The 22,117-nt window shown below is 46.9% G+C and overlaps 1 protein-coding gene across 1 annotated transcript in view; it reads right to left on the reverse strand.

Annotated features, from left to right (window-relative positions):
• Nucleotides 1–22,117, reverse strand: part of ano3 (anoctamin 3) — a 661,351-nt gene that overhangs the window by 504,462 nt on the left and 134,772 nt on the right. The window contains exon 2 of the mRNA XM_072466663.1: nt 3,842–4,036. Coding sequence (XP_072322764.1) covers nt 3,842–4,036 — 195 coding nt within the window. The remainder of the gene's footprint in view (nt 1–3,841; nt 4,037–22,117) is intronic.

The following is a 22,117-nucleotide window of genomic DNA, read 5'->3' on the forward strand; positions in this document are numbered from 1 at the left end:
AGATCAGGGCAGCCTTTCAAAATGGCGATTCGCCCCGAGGCCAAAGAAAGTGGCAAAGTGTGGTTGGATGTTCATCAGCAGCTCTTTAACTTGAGTCCACTGAATCGCTCCCGGACGTTTTTTCTTCCAAAAAGAAAATCATTGTTGGATGAGGGATTGAGAAATGGTCAAGATGGTGGATGGAAGATAAAATCCTTCGAAATAATTTTGATATGTTTCAGTGAAATCATGTTCTCAAGACTCAGGATATTGAATATTAAGATCTTACTGCTCGTGCCAAAACAATCATATTGTCAATCACGTGACAGGGAGGGAACACCTCAGTGAAATTCACATTTGGGAGAGGCAGTGGGGTAATAATCCAGAATCATTTGAATCAATAAAATCAGAATTTGAATTCAATAAAAAAAAATCTGGAACTAAAAGTCTAACGATGACAGTGAAACTATTGTCGTAAAAACTATCTGGCACACTAACGTCATTTAGGGAAGGAAGTTTACCCTCCTTACCAGGTCTGGTGTGACTCCAGATTGACAATGGTTGACCCTTAACTGCCCTCTGAAATGAACGAGCAGGACACTCAGTCCAAGGGCAATTCGGGATGGGCAATAGATGCTGTTCCAGCCACATCCCATAAATGAATAGGAAAAATAAACATTGAATGACAAGAAATTGAATACACTGGATTTGACAGCACAGCTGCAATCCGCTTTATGCAATATTTAGATTACTGGAATAAGATTCTAAAATGTACATTTTCACTTGAAGCTGACCATAAATTGTAAACTGCAAAAAATGGAATTCAATTACTGTGATATACTCCACCACTTTTGTTTAGTATTCTGTCATGTATTTCCCATTGTCAAAGCATTACTTCTGAAGCGTTTCTATTGAAAGCCACCATAGTGTAGATATTTTACTCAAACTTGATCTTTATTCGTAGATCATTGGATGATGGCATGATTATCATTTTCAGTTACGGAGACAGATGATCAGCATATTTAGTCTTCGACTGTGACAATAAAAGTACAATCATTAAAGTATTAATGAGACGTACATGACGTGTGTGGATGAAATAAACATGAGGCTATCATCACGCACTAGTCTTAAAGAGTAAATCAGACAGCTAATTCCAGAGTCCATAAATGAACAATTAAATGAAAAAGTCAGAAAGTTGCTGTCGAACTTGACCTGCCCAGTTACAGAACCCATAACCTCTGCAACAGAAGAACAAGGGCAACGAACGCACAGGGGGCACTATCACAAGTTCCTCTCCAGGCCATCAAACCATTCTGACTTGGAACTATCACTGTTCTGTCACTGTCGCTGGGTCAATATTCTGGAGCTCCCTTCCAACAGCACTGTGGGTGTACCTAGCAACACATGGACTGCCGCAGAGGGTGCCTCACTACCACCACCTTAACAAAGGCAATTAGGGATGGGCAATAAAGGCCCATATCCAACAAACAAATAAAAAACATTGTCGTATAAAAGTCCACAGTACATCAGTAAGTAAGTGTAGATGTAATGGATTGCTAGCATTAATCATTCAAAATCAGAGCTGTTAATGTTTTTCCACTGGTTCACCAAACTAATCACTGTAAGGTTACTCACAATTAATAGTTACTTATCTTCACAAGTATATTCATGTAGGTCAATAAAAATATTTCTGGAACTTGAAGAATTGAATAATGAAGGTGTCTAAATCCCTTATACATAGAGTATAATATTCACTTATTGTAATAAACTTACTTGAAACAGACATCGGCCGGTATTGTCTGTCCATTCACGCTGGCAGGATTCTCTGGTCCCTCTGACAGCGTACCCCCTCCCGCAGGTTTCCCAGCGGCGTGGGGTGGCTTCAATGGAAATTCCCATTGACAGCGGCGGGAGCAGATAATCCCACTACCATCGAGAAACACACAGCTGGGAATGTGGAGGTTCCCACCCTTAATGTTTGTTAACACCACACATTGGCTAATTTACTAATGATGTTGATGAGGGACCAAACTATACTATTATTAAATTTCGCAGACATAGGCAATCAATCGACAATGAAAAAGAGATAAGTAGGTTATAAACTTATTTAAGTAAGTTCAGTTAATGGCCTCATAATTGCTTGCTGTGATACAGCGAGCCAAAGTGTTCCATATGAACATACGAAGGAAAGAGCAGGAATAGGCCATTCAGCCCCTTGATCCTGATCCTCCATTTAATAAGTTCAAGGCTGATCTTATAGTAACCTCAATTCTGCATTCCGCCTGCCCCGGAAAACCTATTAACCCCTTGTTCGCCAAGAATCTATCCACTCTCTGCCTTAATAATATTCAAACACTCTGCTTCCACCACCTTTTCAGTGAGAGACTTCCAGGGACTCATAACCCTCCAAACATGAACATGTGTCTGGAAACACGGGACAATCTGGTCCCGTAACAGAGCAGAATCCTTTACGAATACAACTGGGGCTGGATTCTCCGCATCCCGGCGGCAAAATCGCGTTCGGCGACGGGGCGGAGAATCCAGTTTCACGTATGAAATCAGGACCGGCGCTGGTTCCGCGATTCTCCGCCCCCCCGAAAGGCAGCGTACTGCCCGCTGAGTATCCACCACCTGAGGCCATTGCATGAGGCCCGTCCCGCTATTCTACGCCCCCGACCGGCTGAATCTCAGTTTGCGCCCGCCACAGTGGGGGCGGGCCGATTGGAGGGCAGGGGGGGCCTCATTCTGGACTGGGCTTTTATTGTGCGGACGGCCCGGGTCGGGCGCGCGGCCGACCGGGGGCACTATTTCCATGGTCCAGGTCCGCGGGGCTGAGTCTGCTGGAGGCCGGCGGCGTGCAAATGCGCGGCCTCTGACTCGGAAGTGCGGGGGGGGCCGTGTCGGCAGCTGGAGCTCCGAGCTCCACAACAGCTGTCTGCTAGACCTCTGCAGGGCTGTGAATCTGTGGCCTTTTGACACCAGTTTTTCTGCCGTAAAAGGCCACAGATTTCACGACGGCGTGGGGACATAGTCCCTGAAACGGAGAATCCAGCCCCTGGATCGGGTTTTGGTCTTTGCACTGAGAATGTGTGTTTGGTTTTGGTTCCTCCATCTGATGGATATTGAGGATTTTGATGTGTACCACAATGGGGGGCCAATATCTAATCTCAAATTTCTGAGCTACAAGGGTCAGCTTAGAGAATTAACCTTGAATTATTTCAGAGAATTACAGTGCCGGAATGTGCGCGACTAAGATTTTTTAAATGGTGAAACAGAAGTAACAAAAGGAGTTGGACAACATTTTTGAAATGGATTAATATTAATTTCTTATTGTCACAAGTAGGCTTCAATGAAGTTACTGTGAAAAGCCCCTAGTCGCCACATTCCGGCGCCTGCTCGGGGAGGCTGGTACGGGAATTGAACCCGCGCTGCTGGCCTTGTTCTGCATTACAAGCCAGCTGTTTAGCTCACTGTGCTAATACAGCAGGGGCTTGTCGACAAAACACTTTGGGAAAGAGTGAGCACAGATGCCAGAAGATATTCCATTTCTCAGAGGTTTACCATCTTCTCGAGCAAGTTACCAGGGAATGAGGAAAATGGAGGGATTGCAACGTTTTTCTCCAGTTTGTTATCTCATCGGTTCAGGAGGGCTGGTGTGCATAATGCAGCACAGGCGATTAACCCTGGCGAAAGCATCCAGGCGGCTAACAAAAATTAATTCCAATTGGTATCTCCAATCATTTCAATCGAAACAAATTTCAGAAGTTTGCTTTCTGAAATGATTAAACCTGTTGCCCCAAACAAAGCAAAAGCAGATTCTTGGGTCAGCTCCGCTAAAACTTCAAATGTGGTTTTCCCCTACCTGTATCCTGATCCTCGGTTTTGGGAGTTTTTAGATTGCTTGATATGGATGGAGTCCAGGTTGTGGAGTACGAAATCGCAGAAGGATGGAGCGAAGGCACGTCACTAAACTCTGTTCGTTCTGGCCACGATACTGATGACTCACCTTTCGGATTCACATCCGTACCTGGAAGCTCCTGACCCAGCACCTTGAGTCCTTGCGAAGGAGAGGCAAAACAAAAGAGCAACTTGTAATCTTTCCTGAAAGGTCCCAATCTTAATTTAAAATGTCCGTATCTCTTTCCGGACTTAAGATGCAGCGAATAGCACATGACCAGCATTATCGAATGTAGCGGATGGACACCAAATGAAGTCTTACAACACCAGGTTAAAGTCCAACAGGTTTATTTGGAATCACTAGCTTTCGGAGCGTAGCTCCTTCATCAGGATAGGGGCAGTTGACGTACCAGAAGTGTAAAGTGCCTCAAAATGTACCCCTCGAATGTAGCACGTTGGGACGCTGCAAATTAAGTGTGCACTAAGATGCAAAATGTTATGTTCAGTACAGGTGCTGTAGGGAGGGCCCTATGTAAAACCTCACACTCACCCACCCACATGAGCCCCTTGCTTTTAGGAAATGAGAATAGGAACACTATCAGACTCTGGCTGAGGTCGGAACCTATCAAAGAGATTTACTGCAGTAAATGGACAGCTACATAATGGCGGAGCCAGACAATAGATTTTTAAGAGAAGTGAAGAAAGGATTCACATTTGTATCGATGCAGAGTTTGGAATGGTAGACAATAGCAGATAGCGGGAACTGCCATCCATATTCTGCTAAGCCCAAACATGAAAAAAAATATTTTTAACCTCCCGTTTAGTGTCCTCCATGATTCCCCTTGTGACAACTCCAGCCAAGGCCAGGTTGACACAAAACTCGGGATCATCCCTTGACTACGATGAAGTCGCAGCCTTGGCATTCCAGCCCGGGACTATTGGGAACATCGGTCCGGGACTGGGTTACACATTTTTTTAAAGTCCCACAGGTGAGTCCCCATTGGACGAGCCTCCGCCCCCTCAATATGGGAACTCGTACTCCACGAACCCCATGGGGAGATCAATCGACGATCCCCACATGGTCTTCATGGCCATCGCAAGACTCGAGTTTATGGACTGATCTTGATAAAACCTCTCAGTTTTAGCCGTCAAAACCCCTTCAAAACTTTTATTATGATCCCATACCAGACCCGAACTGTCGCTACGACACGGGACAGAAACCCCAATATTTTATTTTAATCTTGTAAGACGGTGAGGAAAGAATAACTTGCTCCAGGAGTGATTTCACACAAAATCATGATATGGTGTATTAAACCAAATTTTATTAAAAAGACAGTATTAAAATATCTTTAACACACAACAAAATAGCTTGCAATCACCCCTTAACTAATGCTAACCAATACACACGAGGAGGTGTGATGTAGTGGCATTGTCACTGGACTAGTCAACCAGAGGCCCATTGTAATGCTCTGGGAATGCAGGTTCAAATCCCGCCACTGCAGATGGTGAAATTTGAATTCAATAAAAACCTCAATTAAAAGTCACAGTTTATAACTGTACAGAGTTGTAAACAACAATGAAACAAAACACCCAGAGGCCTCGTTCATGTTTCTGTCCCGTGTCGTAGCCACAGTTCGGGTCTGGTATGGGATCATAATAAAAGTTTTAAAGGGGTTTTGTTCATCATGGCTGTGGACTTCAACAAGGCCAACCTCAAGAGTGTACTGCTAAAAGTTCACCAGCACATCTCCTGCCCCACCAAGGGCGACAACACTCTTGACCACTGAAACTCAAAAATCAAGGGCGCCTACCGTTCCATCCCCCAAACTTTTACGATGCCTTAATTGCATCTCTGGCTCCCAAAAAGCCTAGCTGTCTTTCAAACCAGGATTTTTAAAAACACTACAGCAGCAGTCATGCACACACTAACCCAGGCTTGTAACCCTTACTGCACCAAATACATATCATACACAATGGGTTGGATTCTCCGATCCCTGACGCCAAGATCGCATTCGGCGACAGGGTGGAAAATCCCCGATGACGCCAAAATCAAGGACAGTGCCGTTTTTGCGAAGCTCTTCCCCCTGAAAAGCTGCGTGTTCTAGGATGCTCCGTCCCCAACCGGCTGAGTTGCCGACTGTGTGGGACTCTCATGGTCTCATCCGTCGTGAACTCAGCTTGCCGGCTGTGAACTCAGCGGGGGACTATTTTTGCGGTCCGGGTTTGCGGGCTGCTTCAGCCATGACGCACGGCATGGCCGCTGGAGGCCGCCGCCTTGCGCATGCCCGGCCACGGACCCGGCAATGCTCTGGGCCATATCGGCAGCTAGAGCTGGGAGCTGGCTGCTAGCCTCCCTCCCCACCCCCAGAGCAGGGAATCAATTGTCGTTTTGCACCAGTTTTCCTGGCGTAAAACACCACCGTTTTCCGCCGGCGTGGGGACTTAGTCTTCAAAACGGAGAATCCAGCCCAATATATCTGAAATTCCGACATTCATCACATTTCTTTGAAACATTTTGGAGTTATCAAGTCTTGGATTAGTTTAGGGAGATGGTGGTGTAGTAGTGACATCACTAGACTTGTAATCTAGAGGCCCAGGCTAATGCACTGAAGAACAAGTTCAAATTCCACCATGGAGCTGGTGGAATCAACACTCAATTAATAAAATTAATAAAAAGCTCATCTTAGTAAAAATGACCATGAACCTATCGCCCATTATCCTAAAAACCCATCTGGCTCACTAACATCCTTCAAGGAAATGAATCTGCCATTCTGACCCGGTCTGGCTTACGTATGACTCCAGGCCCAGGGAAATGTGGTTCACTCGCGACTTCCCTCTGAAATGAACCGGCAAAACACTTAGTTCAAGGGCAGTTAGGGATGGGCAACAAGAGATGTCAAAAGACTGAGGAAGGATACATTTATAAAAATATGTAAATATTGTTTCACTAGAACTGGATAGATGAGCGTGGAAATTACATTTCTAGTTCTGGACCCCGTGATCGATTAGGTTTTCTCCGACTGCTCCAGTTTGCTCCCACAGCCCAAAGATGTTCAGGTTAGGTGGGTTGGCCATGCTAAATATTTGTGCCCAAATCAAAAACGGGCAGCATGGTAGCACAGAGGTTAGCATTGTCACTTCACACGCCAGGGACCAGAGTTCAAATCCCGGCTTGGGTCACTGTCTGTGCGGAGTCTGCACATTCTCCCCGTGTCTGCGTGGGCTTCCTCCAGGTGTTCTGGTTTCCTCCCACAAGTCCCGAAAGATGTGCTGTTAGGTGATTGGACATTCTGAATTCTCCCTCAGTGTACCCGAACAGGTGCCATAGTGTGGCGACTAGGGGATTTTCTACAGTAACTTCATTGCAGTGTTAATGTAAGCCTACTTGTGACACTAATAAAGATTATTATTAAAAAGTTTGGTGGGGTTATGGGGTTACGGAGATAGGATGGAGGAGTGGGCCTGGGTGTGGTGCTCTTTCGTAGAGCCGGTGCAGGCTCGATGGATGAATACCTTGTCATACCTAATTGAGCACAAATTAATCGATATTACATGCTTTCCATGATTTAACTTATCTTATGAAGACATCAATACCATGGCATTTCTTACTGCTTGTTGGAAGTTAAAATGAAATAATAGGCTGTGTCTGAAAGCAAGCTTCAAGATCTACGCGTACCATTGGATTCAGTAATAATTTTCTAAACGCATTCTGATATATGCCCTGTGTGTCTAAAATCAACAAGTCAAATAGGATGACAGAAGTTTAATTCTCAATGCATTAAAATGGACATTAACTGAACAAAATGGATTTTTTTTCCTGATTTTCTTCATCCAGCGCACAAGGACATAATTAAAGAACAGTTCAAGCTGACAACATAAATTACTTCCTGACATGGAGTGTCAGTTGCTATGTGGGCAAAGATGACATTGTACACCAGTGATTAGCACCATCATTCTTTTTCATCAATCTGATTGGAGATTATTCAAAACAGATTTCTTCTGTCAGATGAGCAAGCTCAGCTAAGAAACTGTGCAGTTGAAGGTGAAAAATACAGCTTGGTGCCATAATAAAAGATACAAACATATAGGAGTAGAAGTCGGCCATTCTGCCCCTTCCGCCATTCAATTAGATCATGGCTGACCTGCTAATGTTTCAAATTCTACATTACTGCCTAGGCCTGATAACCTTTGGTTCTTTTGTTTACTTATCTACACCTGCCTCAAAAGCATTCAATGACAACCCCAATCCCCCCCCTCCCCCCCCCACCTTCTGACGCAACGGGTTCCAAACTCATGCAGTGGAACACCGAGATCCTTCTGCACCTCAGAATTCTGCAGTTGTTTTCCACTTAAGTGACACTTTGCTTCTTTATTCTTCCTGCCACAGTGAACAACTTCACATTTTCCCGCATTGCACTCCATCTGCCAGGTGTTTGCCCACTCACTCAATCCATTTATATCCGTCTGCAAACTCCTTATGTACTCCTCACAACATACTTTCCTACCTATCTTTGTGCATCAGCAAATTTGCCTACTGTGCTTTCACTCCACTCATCTACGATATTGACATTAACTGTAAAATGTTGAGCTCCCGGAACAGCCCCCTGCCAAACTCTACTCGTCACCTTCTGCCAATAAGAAAAAGACCCATTTATGCATACTCTCTGTTTTCTGGCAGTCAGCCAATCTTCCATCCTTGCTGATACCTTAACTCTGAGACCATGAGATTTTATTTTCTGCAATGAACTTTGATGAGGCGACTTATGCCTTCTGTAAACCAAATGCAGCACATCTACAGGTTTCCGTTTACCAACAGCACAGGTAACTCCGTCAAAAAACTCCGGAGACCTTGGGTGAGTGCTATTCAGCACTGATCCCCACAAATTGGGACCAGACAAAACGGCATCCATGGGGGTCTCCCTGGGGATGGGAGTCACCCAGCTGCATGCCCTGGCACTGCTGGTGACACCTGGGCATCTTGGCAGTGCCAGGCTGGTATTGTTTGCAGGTGTGCGATCGGGCCGGGGTGCCCTGCGTGGGTGCTGGGGTCCTGGGCCCTCCCACAGTACATTTGGGCTGGGGGAGGGGTCGTTTCAGTGGCCTTGGTGAAACAAAATTAGTGGCACGGTGGCACAGTGGTTAGCACTGCTGCCTCACAGCGCCAGGGACCCAGGTTCAATTCTGACCTTGGGTGACTGACTGTGTGGAATTTGCACTCTCTCCCCGTGTCTGCGTGCGCTTCCTCCGGGCGCTCCGGTTTCCTCCCACAGTCCAAAGATGTGCAGGTTAGGTAGATTGGCCATGCTAAATTGCCCCTTAAGTGTCCAAAGGTTTGGTGGGGATACAGGACTAGAGTGGGGATTACGTCCTAGGTTCCTATAGGAAGTGGCAGCAGAGTCAGTGGATGCATTGGTTATAATATTACAAAATTCCCAGGATGGGGGAAAGGTTCCAGTGGATTGGAAAAATGCTAATGTATCGCCCTTATTCAAAAAGGGAGCGGGCAAACGTGGGAAACTATAGACCAGCTAGTCTAACATCGGCCGTTGGAGTTTTGGCGGGCTTAAAAATAGACAAATCCCCAGGCCTGGATGACTTGCATCCCAGGCTGCTGTGGGAGGTGAAGCAGGAAATTGTAGGGGCTCTGACGCAAGGTTTTAATTCCTCTCTGGCCACAGGGTAAGTGCCAGAGGCCTGGAGAACAGCTAATGTTGTTCCACTTTTCAAGAAGGGTGGTAGAGATGAACCAGGGAATTACAGAGCGGCGAGTCTCACGTCAGTGGTAGGGAAACTATCGGAAAATTCTGAAAGAGAGAATTAATTTCCATTTGGAAAGACATGGGTTGATTAGGGATAGTCAGCATGGATTTGTCAGAGGGAGGTCATATCTAATTAATGTGATGGAATGTTTTGTTAAAGTGACTGAGTGTGTGAATGAAGGACGTGCAGTTGATGTTGTTTATATGGATTTTAGCAAAGTCTTGGACAAGGTCCCACCTGGGAGACTGATTGAGAAGGTTGATGCACCTGGAATTCGAGGATGCTTGTCAAGGTGGATCCGAAACTGGCTCAGTGATAGGACACAGAGGGTGGTGGTAGAAGTGGATCCGAAACTGGCTCAGTGATAGGACACAGAGGGTGGTGGTAGAAGTGGATTCGAAACTGGCTCAGTGATAGGACACAGAGGGTGGTGGTAGAAGCTGTTTGAGTAACAGGAGGCCGATGTCCAGTGGTAAATCACAGGGATCAGGGATGGGTTCCTTATTGTTTGTTATATGTATAAATAATATAGATGAGAATGTGGGGGAATAATAAGTAAATTTGCAGATGACACTAACATTGGTAGGGTGGTTAACAGTGAAGAAGAGGGTCATAGATTACCGGAAGATACAGATGGGTTGGTCAGATGGGAAGAGCAGTAACAGATGGTATTTAACACTGATATGTGCAAGATGATGCACTTTGGAAGAAGAAACAGGACAAGGGAGTATGTAATGAATGGCACGACACTCGGGAGCTCAGATGGATCTGGAGTATTTGTTCTGAGAACCCTGAAGGTGGCAGAGCAGGGGAATAGGATAGTATGTAATGAATGGCACGACACTCGGGAGCTCAGATGGATCTGGAGTATTTGTTCTGAGATCCCTGAAGGTGGCAGAGCAGGGGAATAGGATAGTCAAACGGGCATATGGATACTTGCCTTTGTCAGTTGTGGCATAGAATATAAGAGCACGGGGATTCATGTTGGAACTGGAGAAATGTGTGCAGTACTGATCACCTCATTATAGGAAGGAGGTCTGAGATTACAGGCACTGGAGGGGGTACAGAGGAGATTGACCAGGATGTTGCCTGGGATGGAACATCTGAGCTACAAGGAGAGACTGGGTAGGCTTGGGTTGTTTTCTTTAGAGGAGAGAAGGCTGAGGGCGGATATGATTGAAGTGTATCAGATTATGAGGGGTTTCGACAGTGCAAATAGGAAGCAGCTGTTCCCCTTGGTTGAGAGGTCAGTCACAAGGGGGCATCATTTTAGGGTGAGGAGCCGGAGATTCTATGTTCTATGTTCTATTGATAGACATATGGACGATAAGGGAATAGTGTAGATGGGCTTTAGAGTGGTTTCACAGGTCGGCGCAACATCGAGGGCTGAAGGGCCTTTACTGCGCTGTAATGTTCTATGTTCTATTCTAAGGGAATTTGGGAAAATAAATTCACTCAGAGGGTGGTGAGAATCTGGAATGCACTGCCTGGGAAGGTAGTGGAGGCTGGAATCCTCACACTGGAATGCACTGCCTGGGAAGGTAGTGGAGGCTGGAAACCTCACAACCTTTAAAAAGCACTTGGATGAGTACTTGAAGCACCATCACATTCAAGGATACGGGACAAGTGCTGGTAAATGGGATTAGAGCGAGATTAGGGGTAGTTATTGCCGGTTCAGACTCAATGGGCTGAAGGGCCTTTTCTGTGCTGTACGACTCTACGACTCTAAGTCCAATGTAACTTGCTCTCTGGTTGGTTCCAGAACATGCTGCTTGGAAGAAACTGTTGTGAAAGCATTCTATGAACTCCATATCCAGGCTACTGCTGTCAATCTGATTACTCCAGTGTATATGGAAATTAAAATCACTCATGATTAATTAACCAGCATGTTTTTAGTATTAACCCGAGTGGATCTCCTAGGGTTTGGCTGGTGGTTGGTCTGAAATCAGGGCCAGCATTTCCCTTCCTGTAAAAACCATAAAATGTAGGAGCAGGATTAGGCCATTCGGCCCATCGAGTCTGCTCCACTATTCGATCATGGCTGATCTGTTTCTCATCTCCATTCTGCATTCTCCTGCCTTCTCCCCGTAACTCCTGATCCCCTCATTAATCAAGAACCTATCTATCTCTGTCTTAAAGACACTCAGTGATTTGGCCACCGGAGCCTCCTGCGGTAAAGAGTTCCACAGATTAACAAGGCAAAGGCAAGGACATCTGCCTTCAGCCCCAAATGGAGCACTGGGGGGAGATACCCCGAAAATGGCCACCAGCGGACATTGCTCCAAATCGACATTGAGTGTCTCTGACATGATGTTGAAAAAAGAGACGCAGAAACTCACGATCTTGGGACAAGAGCAGAACATACGAGTGTTACTAGCCGACCCCCGAGTACAACGCCCACCCCAGCGAAGAATCCGCTCATGCTCGCCCTGGTCAGATGAGCCCTGTGCACCACCTTGTATTGGATCAGACGAAGCCAAGCACATGTGGACGTGGAGTTGACCCTGTGAAGGGCCTCGCTCCAAACCTCTTCATCCAGAATAGGACCCAACTCGCTCTCCCATTTCACCTTTACCTCTTCAACGGAGCTGACTCCGCTGATGGGATCTGTCCGTTCATATATTCACAAATATTTCCCCCACCAGGCCCAGCCAAAGATAAGATCCTGAACAACAGGGAGGAGAGTGGTGCCAAGGGGAAAGAGGGAAAAGCCTTGTGTGAAAAATTGCGAATCTGAACAGACTGGAACCAGGAGTGGAAATTTCTCCGACAGCTCCTTAAAACTGGAAAACCTTCCCTCCACGAAAAGGTCCCCAAACCTCTCCAACCATTCCCCCTCATAAAGAACATACAGTGCAGAAGGAGGCCATTCGGCCCATCGAGTCTGCACCGACCCACTTAAGCCCTCACTTCCACCCTATTCTCGTAGCCCAATAACCCCTCCTAACCTTTTTGGACACTGAGGGCAATTTAGCACGGCCAATCCACCTAACCTGCACGTCTTTGGACTGTGGGAGGAAATCGGAGCACCCGGAGGAAACCCACGAGAGACACGGGGAGAACGTGCAGACTCCGCACAGACGGTGACCCAGCAGGGAATCGAACCTGGGACCTTGGCGCTATGAAGCCACAGTGCTATCCACTTGTGCTATCGTGCTGCCCAAAACTAAATGTCGAGTCTAAACCCGCTGGCATAAAAAGTTGATTATCCCAGAAAGGGGCCAACATAGACATGGAACTAAGCTTAAAATGCTGTCTGAACTGAAAGAGCACCCTAACGTGGCCCATGCCCCCACCCTATCCCAGTAACCTCCTAACCCCACTGAGGCACGATCAATTGAATAAAAACTAGAGTTGGATTCAACTGAGGCTTTATTGCTCTAAGGTGTGTGGCCTCCCACAGCAGCTGGCGAAATGGCTGCTGGCTGGAGGACACGCATATTTATACTCCACCTCCTGGGCGGAGCCAGCGGGCAGGGACCACCGGCGAACCTGTAGTACAGGTCCTACCTTACATCACATAATATAGGTGCAACAGTGGTTTACTACACCCATCTAACCTTTTGGACACTGAGGAGAAATTTAACATGGCCAATCTACCTAACCTGCACATATTCATGACAATGGATTCTCTTTCTGCTCCCTCACTATTACTTCCAGTTTCTCCCAAGGGTCTATTTTCTGCCCTTTCCTTTTCCGCATAGCCATACTTCCTCTCGGTGGATATCATCCAGAAACACAGCATTAGTTTACACTTGAACACTGTGCTGGCGACACCGGGCTCTACCTCAGCACCACCTCTCTGAACCCCTGCACTGTTGCTAAATTATCAGACTGATGATCCAATGTCCAGTATTGGAAATTATTAACGACCATAACAAAATGACAATAAACATGCAATACTTCTGTAAGTAGTTTAGATGTCGTGCTCTCTTCCAAGAATAACATTTTTAATTTCCCGCCTCAGTCAAAAAGCTGTATTTTTGTTCTATCATTCATTGAATTCCTACAGTGCAGAGGTCTGCACCGACCCTCTGGAAGAGCACTCTACCTAGGCCCATGTCCCTGCTCCATCCCCGTAACCCCGCGCATTGACCCTGGCCAATCCACCTAACCTGCACATCTTTGGATGCGCTTAAGGGCAATTTAGCAAGGCCAATCCACCTTTGTACTGTGCAGGAAACCAGAGCACCCAGGGTAAACCCACGCAGACATGGGGAGCATGTGTAAACGCAACACAGATGGCCACCAAGTTTCCTAAACAGAAACATAGCATAAATGTCTTTGTGACCTTCCTTATATTGCAAAAACATAATTAATTAGCTGGGGTTGCCTGCTATTCGCACAAAGAAGCTAAAATAACAAAAACATTCCCACAGTAAACATTTGTAATTTACATCCCTACCGATGCAGCGACACTTGGATCAAGTAGACTAAAGCTTTTTGTTTCTGAATATCAATGCCAGAACTTTGTATCAGCTCCAACTAAAATCAGTCGTAAGAATATCCCAAACTAGTGGCCAGATCATTTCCTGGTCTGAGACTTCATTATCGATCACTATAATGATCTGTGGATAGACATGTAACTAAAGGGTTAATCAAAACACCCAGCTGTGGAATAGCCACTAGAGGGCGTTACACAACCACTATAAAAGCACAGCTCACACAAGCCCGAGCTCTCACTCACCCAGCAGAGACTGGAGGAACAGGAGTGTAGCATAGATCTCAATCAGGCCACCACATGTGGCTTAGATAAAGTTTGTACAGCTAGTCAAGTTCACTGTGTTACTAGGGTTAGATCAGCAGAGTGTCAAACTCAACTAATAGCTTTGTTGTTGCTAAATAAATACTTTCAACTTACTTCGAGGACTGGAGTATCTTTCAACATTGTCTACGGTTAGTAGCGATTTATGTTACTCAAATAGCATAACATAATAATCACCACATCAAATCTGGAAGAAAACTAAAACTTCACCTCTCCCAAAAACATAAGACTAAACAAAGGCACTGAGGAGCGAGATAAGCACCACAGAGGAAAATTAAATCAACCACTCGTCACAGAAAACTGTATCAACCCTTATAAGTTCATACAGGTCCAATCTCTTTCAGGATTTCGTTTTGCAATTCACCATTCTTGGCACGGATTCTTTCTGACTGAACATCATCTTACATCAAGAGCAGAGCACACAATCAACCGGCATAAAAATGTCGGCAAGAAGAAGAAAACAAAATCTCCAAATAAATTAAATTGGACATGTTATGTACCGCAATGAGGGAGTGAATTCAAGGTCGCAGTCTATTCTTGAGGGCCAGATGATGGTTAGAAGCTCTCTATTTTACCGGTTAGTTAGGACTTGTGAACGTTTCAAAGAATATGCTTATAATCCTTCTCATGTGTCAATTATTCTGTAAATAATCCTTTTTTGGATGGACGGATGGATTTGTTTTTGGAAGTAATTACTGGACAACCAGTTCATTTTGTCAGGAATGTGGTTTTGCTTAAAGATCCACTGCATATCAAGCTTATTATCAGAACGAGCTAGAAATAAGCCCAGGCGAGAAGGATACAGGCCGTCCTTTTTTGACAGCTGTTAAAGGTCTCAAGTGGGAAAAGGTTTGGGCAGTCATACTTGAGTTCTGGAATGAAATGCCGCCACAGTTGAGGAAATATGATTGACCTTCCAAGCAATGGGAGACATTAGCAGACTGACACTCCACAGTTCACAAACAATTGCCTGTAAACACAGCAAATATCTTGATAATTTTGCAGATTAAACTTGAATAAGCATCTCTAACGTGCACAATTGAATTGGTCTGATCAGGTTTGTTTTATTTTCTGCATTAGCCAGTGTTGCCACCAGTTGAAAAAAGGTACGGTGGTCTTCCTAAAAGGGGCACCACTAACATGCTGCAATTTTGCGAAATGTTACAAACCATTGCGAAATGGTTTCTGTGGGGATGGTTTCCAAGGGAACGGTGCAGACGCTGTGGGCCGAATGGCCTCCTTCTGCACTCTAGGGATTCTATGGATCCATGGAACCTTTTCTAAACCTTTTATGTCAATGACCAGCAGGTGTTATTATCAATTAAATAGTTAAAGGTGCTCCCGTTGTAAAACGGGCAGCTGAAATTCTGCAAAATTTCAATGAATGGACAGCTTTGTCTAAGGCCGTGAAAAACTCTCCCAATGTCGTCATTGGGCAACTGACCCTTTGTTCTATGGTAACAGCTTTCTGCAATCTCCAACAGCCTGGGATTGTGGTGCTGCTCAAATTGAATGTTCAACAGTTGCATGTACTTTGTCTTTGCTGGCGTGAGCAAATTCTCGTGTCTCTCATACAGCTCTGGGCTTTGCTTCCATCATTCCATTGGGCGGAACTTCCACATTTATTGACCAGGAGTCAATTCAGGTGGGAAAACACATAATCAAACAAAATCAAGGAGGCAGGACCCATGATGTCACACTGATGCCCCGCCCACGTGTCAGAAGGATAATAATAAAAGAAAACACTCCCCCGCACCACAGAACCACCCTGCCCCAACCAACCAATGGAATCGCCACTCCCACAGACTCGGAACGCCACGCACCTCCCCTCGGCAGTGCTGCCGTGGCACTGGTCCCTGGCTGCGCCGAGGCAATGTACCAGGGTACTGCCCCGACATGGCCCTCTCCCCCGTCCCCCCCGAGAGTATGGAATTACCTGTGCACCCCCGGCAGGTTCTGTTCGCCACTTGCCCAATTTAAAAAATCTGTTAGAACCTTGCAGATGTGACATCACGCCGCCGTGATTTCCCTAATGGGTGGATGCTAGAGCGGGGAGGCCCGCTATTTGTATTACAATGGATTCAAATGAGGCTCCTGCCATTGTATGGCCGGAAACCCATTGTGTCGCTGCGAAGGGGTGGGGACAATCAAGCAGGTAAATCCCGCCAGAGAGGCATTTTGGGATGCCCTCTCGATTCTCTGCCCCCTCCGGCATTCCCGCATGCCGGAAACCGGGGCAGAAAATCCCCCCCCCCCCCACACCTCCCAATTTTCACAGTAACTTCATTGCAGTGTTAATAATAATAATAATAATCTTTATTGTCACAAGTAGGCTTACATTAACACCGCAATGAAGTTACTGTGAAAAACCCCTAGTCGCCTCCGGCACCTGTTCGGGTACACAGAGGGAGAATTCAGAATGTCCAATTCACCTAACAAGCATGTCTTTCGGGACTTGTGGGAGGAAAACCGGAGCACCCGGAGGAAACCCATACAGACACGGGGAGAACGTGCAGATTCCGCACAGACAGTGACCCAAGCCGGGAATCGAACCTGGGACCCAAACAACAGTGCTAACCACTGTGCTACCGTGCCGCCCATGTAAGCCTACTTGTGACAATAATAAAGATTATTATTATTTTCAGGTCACTACTATTTTCCTGACCAAGAAATTGCAGTTTGGCTGGGTTGAAAAGTCTCACAAACTGCAAACCTGCAATCAGAAACGCGAAATACTTCACCCCGGAACAGCAAATGCCAAAAAGCACAGAGTGATGGACAAACATGAAATTGCACTTGCCAGGTCAATTTAAAGCCCCCCCATCGAGACAAACATCGATCTAATCTGGTTTTCAAATTGAGATGATAAATAGATGTTAATGGGCTCGATTTAATGCAGCCCATCGTGTCGGGAAACATGGCGGCCGAGCCCACTGAATTGCTTCAGCCTCCCCAGCTGCAGCAAAACCTCGCCCCCCTCCCTCTCCCCCCCGACCCCCTCCCTCTCCCCGCTGATTAAGTTGGACGGTGGAAGGGGCTGATTTAGGATTCCCAGCAGCGACCTCCGGGATGTCAAGTAAGCTGATTGGTGAACCAACTGACATCCATTGTTCCTCAGCCCGCTGCAATTTTGTGGTGGCTTAGGGATGAAATAGAAGCCACACACTTTCTCACGCTGTTGGAAATCCACCAAATGAACCCTATTAGGTTTGCTAACAGCTTCCTAGGGCTGGGGGGGGGGGGTGCCAGGGGGAGGGGAGTGCACTCACAAAGCCACCTCCTTGCCCGGGCCGCCAACCCCCCACTCTCCAGCGACTACTCTCACTGACCTTTGATCTGGAATCCCGCGATGTTCCTGTTTTTTTTCTGGGTGCCTTGCCACCAGCAGGCACCGCTCCCACTGACGCTGGTGGGAAGTGGTGTTGCTATCTTTACCTGCTCTAAATATGGCAGTCGATAAGGTTGCCCTTCTTTTATATGGATATGAATATGATATGCTCTCAGAGTCGCCAGGTATCAAATGATACCGCCACAAGGTTCAACCGGGTATCGATCAAAGAGCCAAACAACCAGTTAGTTAGTTCAAGATCAATGGTACTTTATTTACACACAAGATTAACTTACACATGCAAGATAAACACTAAACTAGACCTAACAACTATGACAACCTGTACTTAACTTCAGGCACCCGGCTTAGGTCAGAGGAACAGAGGCCTTTGTTCGAATCTGGATCGGCTGGATCTGGAGAAGTAACTGTGGTTCAGATAGGATCATCTGTCTGGTCGCGAGCATTGAACTTGAATTTGCTTCTGGCGGTGCTGCAGTTGGAGATGCACGTTGCCGGAGCGCCAGGTCCAAAAGAAGTCGAACACATGGCAGTGTCTCTCTTCATCCTTGGAGAGTTTTACGCTCTTTTGGGCAGTCCTTAGGTTTGGACCCAATTAATTGGGCGGTTCTCGATCGCTGCTTTCGATCTGAGCCAATAAAGGGGTGGGTGCCCTGATGCCAGGGGGTGTCCTAAGCGGTCATTGACCTTGGTGTTTATGTTTATGCTTCCTGAGTAAAGGGAGTGGCGCTGAAATATCTGGGCTTGTATCGGTTACCTGAGTATCAATCCTTTGTATTACGGAGATGGGCCATTAAATGCTAATTGGTTGAGGGTTTCGATACTGTCTGGATTCTCTGCCCACAAATATACATTCAGGCTCTGAGCCTGCCTGAATCTTACATTGTCCATATTTCCCGTTAGGCTTTGCGAACGTCCATGTTTCTTGTAGTAAGTTTGCCATCCCAGATGGCTACAGTGGAACTGTTGCTCTGATTGGCTGGCGGGCAGGGGTTCCACCCATCAGGGACTTTAATCACAAGGAAGGCTGAATGGGTGACAATTTAAGGACACTTGATTCCCTTGAGCCTTCCTCCAAGGAACTCACCAGGTTTCCCTGTTTAATGAGTTAAAAAATAAGTTCACATCAATCTCAAAATGTGACAATTGATAAATTAACCACAGTTTCAATTTGACCAGGGATCGGTAAATGTCATCACTGATTTAGAATCATTATATCAACACTCTCTGATGCCATCCAAAGAAGTGAGGTGAGCACAACACAAGGCAGAAATAGACCCTACAAGATTCACCATGCGCAAAGCAACGTTTTGCATTAAAAGAAGTCCTGTTAATTAATAAAATGTTATTTTGCTGTATCAGATTTCCACTTGCGAAATGGGAAATCATAGCATAATCAAAGCAAAATTTCTGTTTGATGTCTGAAATAAATCCACAGTCATTAGTTTCCATGTTCATTCATGCATTCCAATTAGTTTGTTCCTATTTCTGAAGACACTGACTCCCTTGATGGGGTTTTATGGATTGTGGGTACGGCGAACAAAATCGTGTTGATGCATCAGGATGTTCACCAGCCAGCTGGGGAACAAGCAAGAGACCTGTGCTACCCCTTTTCGGGTAGGCCCCCATACTACAAGCCAATCAGGCAGTGGTGAAACCACCTTCTCCTGAAATTAAGACCCCAAAGGATGAGAGGGGCGCAAGGGGTTGGGGGGAGAGAGTCGTGAAGGCTCACCTGCCCAGAGCTGCTGGTCAATCAAAGGCCGGCAGCTCTCGTACCCAGCGGCACCACAGGGAGTTGATGGGTGCTGCAGGAAAAATGGCTACTCGAGTCCCAGGACGGGAGAGAAACCCAGGCCGCAGGCAAGTATAATGTGAGGGCCAGGGGAAGGGGTTTGCATCACGAGGGTCGTGGTGGGAAGGATGTAGCAGGGTCGGAATGACGGGAGGGGATTGCCTCTCGGTGGGTCTTCCTGATATTGAGTCCCTCGGTCTGGTCCTGAGTGCCTTTGATGAAGGGTCCTCCCTCACTGCCCTACCCGGAGTGACAAGCTGGCCACAGGATTTTAGCTGCCATGCATGTTGGCAACATGTCCACTTGCAACTGAATTAATACCATGGGATGAGAAGGAAGGTCGATCATGGGGCTTCCTACCCAGAATTTACTTCTGGTGGAGGGAAGAAGGCTGTGAAGTTCTGGCACCCATTATCCAAACTAATTACCTGTCTTCCCCCGCCCCCCCCCCCCCCCCCCCCAACCTCACCGCCCCTCCAAGCTCACTACCAGCGAGAGCACCAGAATCTTCTAACTGTTACTTTGCTAGTTTTCACGTCAACAGTTTATTTGAAGAGAAGGTCAGAGATGTAAGTAGGCAGTGTATCTGCTGGCCAGGATCGCACATCTGAATCTGCTGGAGTGAGCTGTTCAGAAGAGTCTACGTCAGGACAGAGCAGTGCGAGTGTTAGCTCTGGACAGAGCTATGGAGCCTCTGCTAAGCAGCCGAGAAAAAAGAAACCTAACTTGAGAACAAAGCGGTATAAAGATCATTTCTTGAGGTATGGTTTTGCCAATTGTGCCGATGCAAATAAGAACGCAAAGTGTGTGTTATATGCAAGTGAAAGTAAAGTTGCCGTAGTCCCAGACGACCATGGGCTGCTTTCCCCATTGAGGGGGAGAGCTGACTGGTGGTGATTTAACCTGAGGGTCACCACACCTCAGGCGAGGGGCAAGGTTGAAAGGGTGGGGCCTTAATGAATAACCTCAGCCGGTACAAGAATTGAACCCTCGCCGCTGGCCTCGCTCTGCATCACCAACCAGCTGACCAGCCCACTGAGCTAAACCGGCCTCCAGAGGCAAGGAAGTACCGGCAATTCAGATTTTGAAAGAGAAGAAGTGGGTGAAAAATTCCTTTTGAGGCTGAGACCCCAGATTCAGTTATCAACTTACAGCTGAATCCAAATTAAAACCACTAAGCAGCTGCACCTGACATGTGATAACATGTTAAAAACATGCCAAAAGTCCATGAAGCTGTCAGCCTTCTGGAGCAGTATCTCCCAGGAGAATCCAGTGCTGAGTAAAACACGCATTTTGTTACTATCACCCTCCATGACGACCGACATGTGTGAGGTTGGAATTTCCGTTTTCATAAATACGAAGATGGCACAAACGAACTGGCTGAATGGCACCTAAAATGCACGTAGCCCTCATCTCCTTTGAACATAATTGAAGTTAAAGGTACGCAAATATGGCATGTGACGTGAAGGTCGGCCAGTGTGGATCAGAATGATTTTTAAAAAATAAATTTAGAGTACCCAATTCTATTTTTCCCAATTAAGGGGCAATTTAGCATAGCCAATCCACCTACCCTACACATCTTTTTGGGTTGTGGGGGCGAGATCCACGCAGATACGGGGAGAATGTGCAAACTCCACACGGACAGTTTCCCAGCGTTGGGATCGAACCCAGGTACTCAGCGCTGTGAGGCAGCAGTGCTAACCACTGCACCCCCGTGCTGCCCGAGGGTCAGGACGGTTGACTGGCATGGGTCCTGAAGGTCGGCTGATGGGCAAAAGTGGGCCCCGGGGAAAAAAAGTTTGAAAAAGGCCGCTCTAGGCCATCAATGAGCTGCTGTTGATCTTCAGTCTTGAGATGCTCAGGACTTGGGAATCTTCTTCTCTTGAGGGTGGCACTTTGGCTGAATGTTCAGCCACATTTTGGAAATGACGAGTCTGTTTTCAGTCCAGCGGTCAGCGCCACCCATGGTCTCACTCACACCCCGGGCTGGATTCTCCGTCGGCGGGATGCTCCGTTTTGCCGGCAGCTCGGGGGTTTCCCGACGGCGTGGGACTGCCCCACAATCGGAAACCCCATTGACCGGCCGGAGTAAAGAAAAATCCCGCCGGCGGGGTGAAACTGAAATGTGGTGCGGCGGGGGGTGGGGGGGGGGGGGGGGGAATTCAACTGTCTGTCATTCCTCCTGACAATGATGTAGTCAAGATGGAAGGGGAGCCACGGTTCGGAGTGCGACGAAAATAAACAAGGTATTCAAGGCCTTTTATGAAGAGCTGTACAGATCCCAGCCCCCAGCGGGGGAAGAGGGGATGAGACGATTCCTAGACCAGCTGAGATTCCCGAGGGTGGAGGAGCAAGAGGTGGCTGGTTTGGGGGCACCAATTGGGTTGGAGACTCTGAGCAAGGGTTTGGGGAGCATGCAGGCGGGGAAGGCCCCGGGACCGGACGGATTCCCGGTGGAATTCTACAGGAAGTACGCAGACCTGTTGGCCCCGCTACTGGGGAGGACCTTTAATGAGGCAAGAGAGGAGGGGACCCTGCCCCCGACAATGTCGGAAGCGACAATTTCTTTGATCCT

Source organism: Scyliorhinus torazame, chromosome 10 (assembly GCF_047496885.1).
Source record: "Scyliorhinus torazame isolate Kashiwa2021f chromosome 10, sScyTor2.1, whole genome shotgun sequence".
Taxonomy (NCBI): Eukaryota; Metazoa; Chordata; class Chondrichthyes; order Carcharhiniformes; family Scyliorhinidae; genus Scyliorhinus; species Scyliorhinus torazame.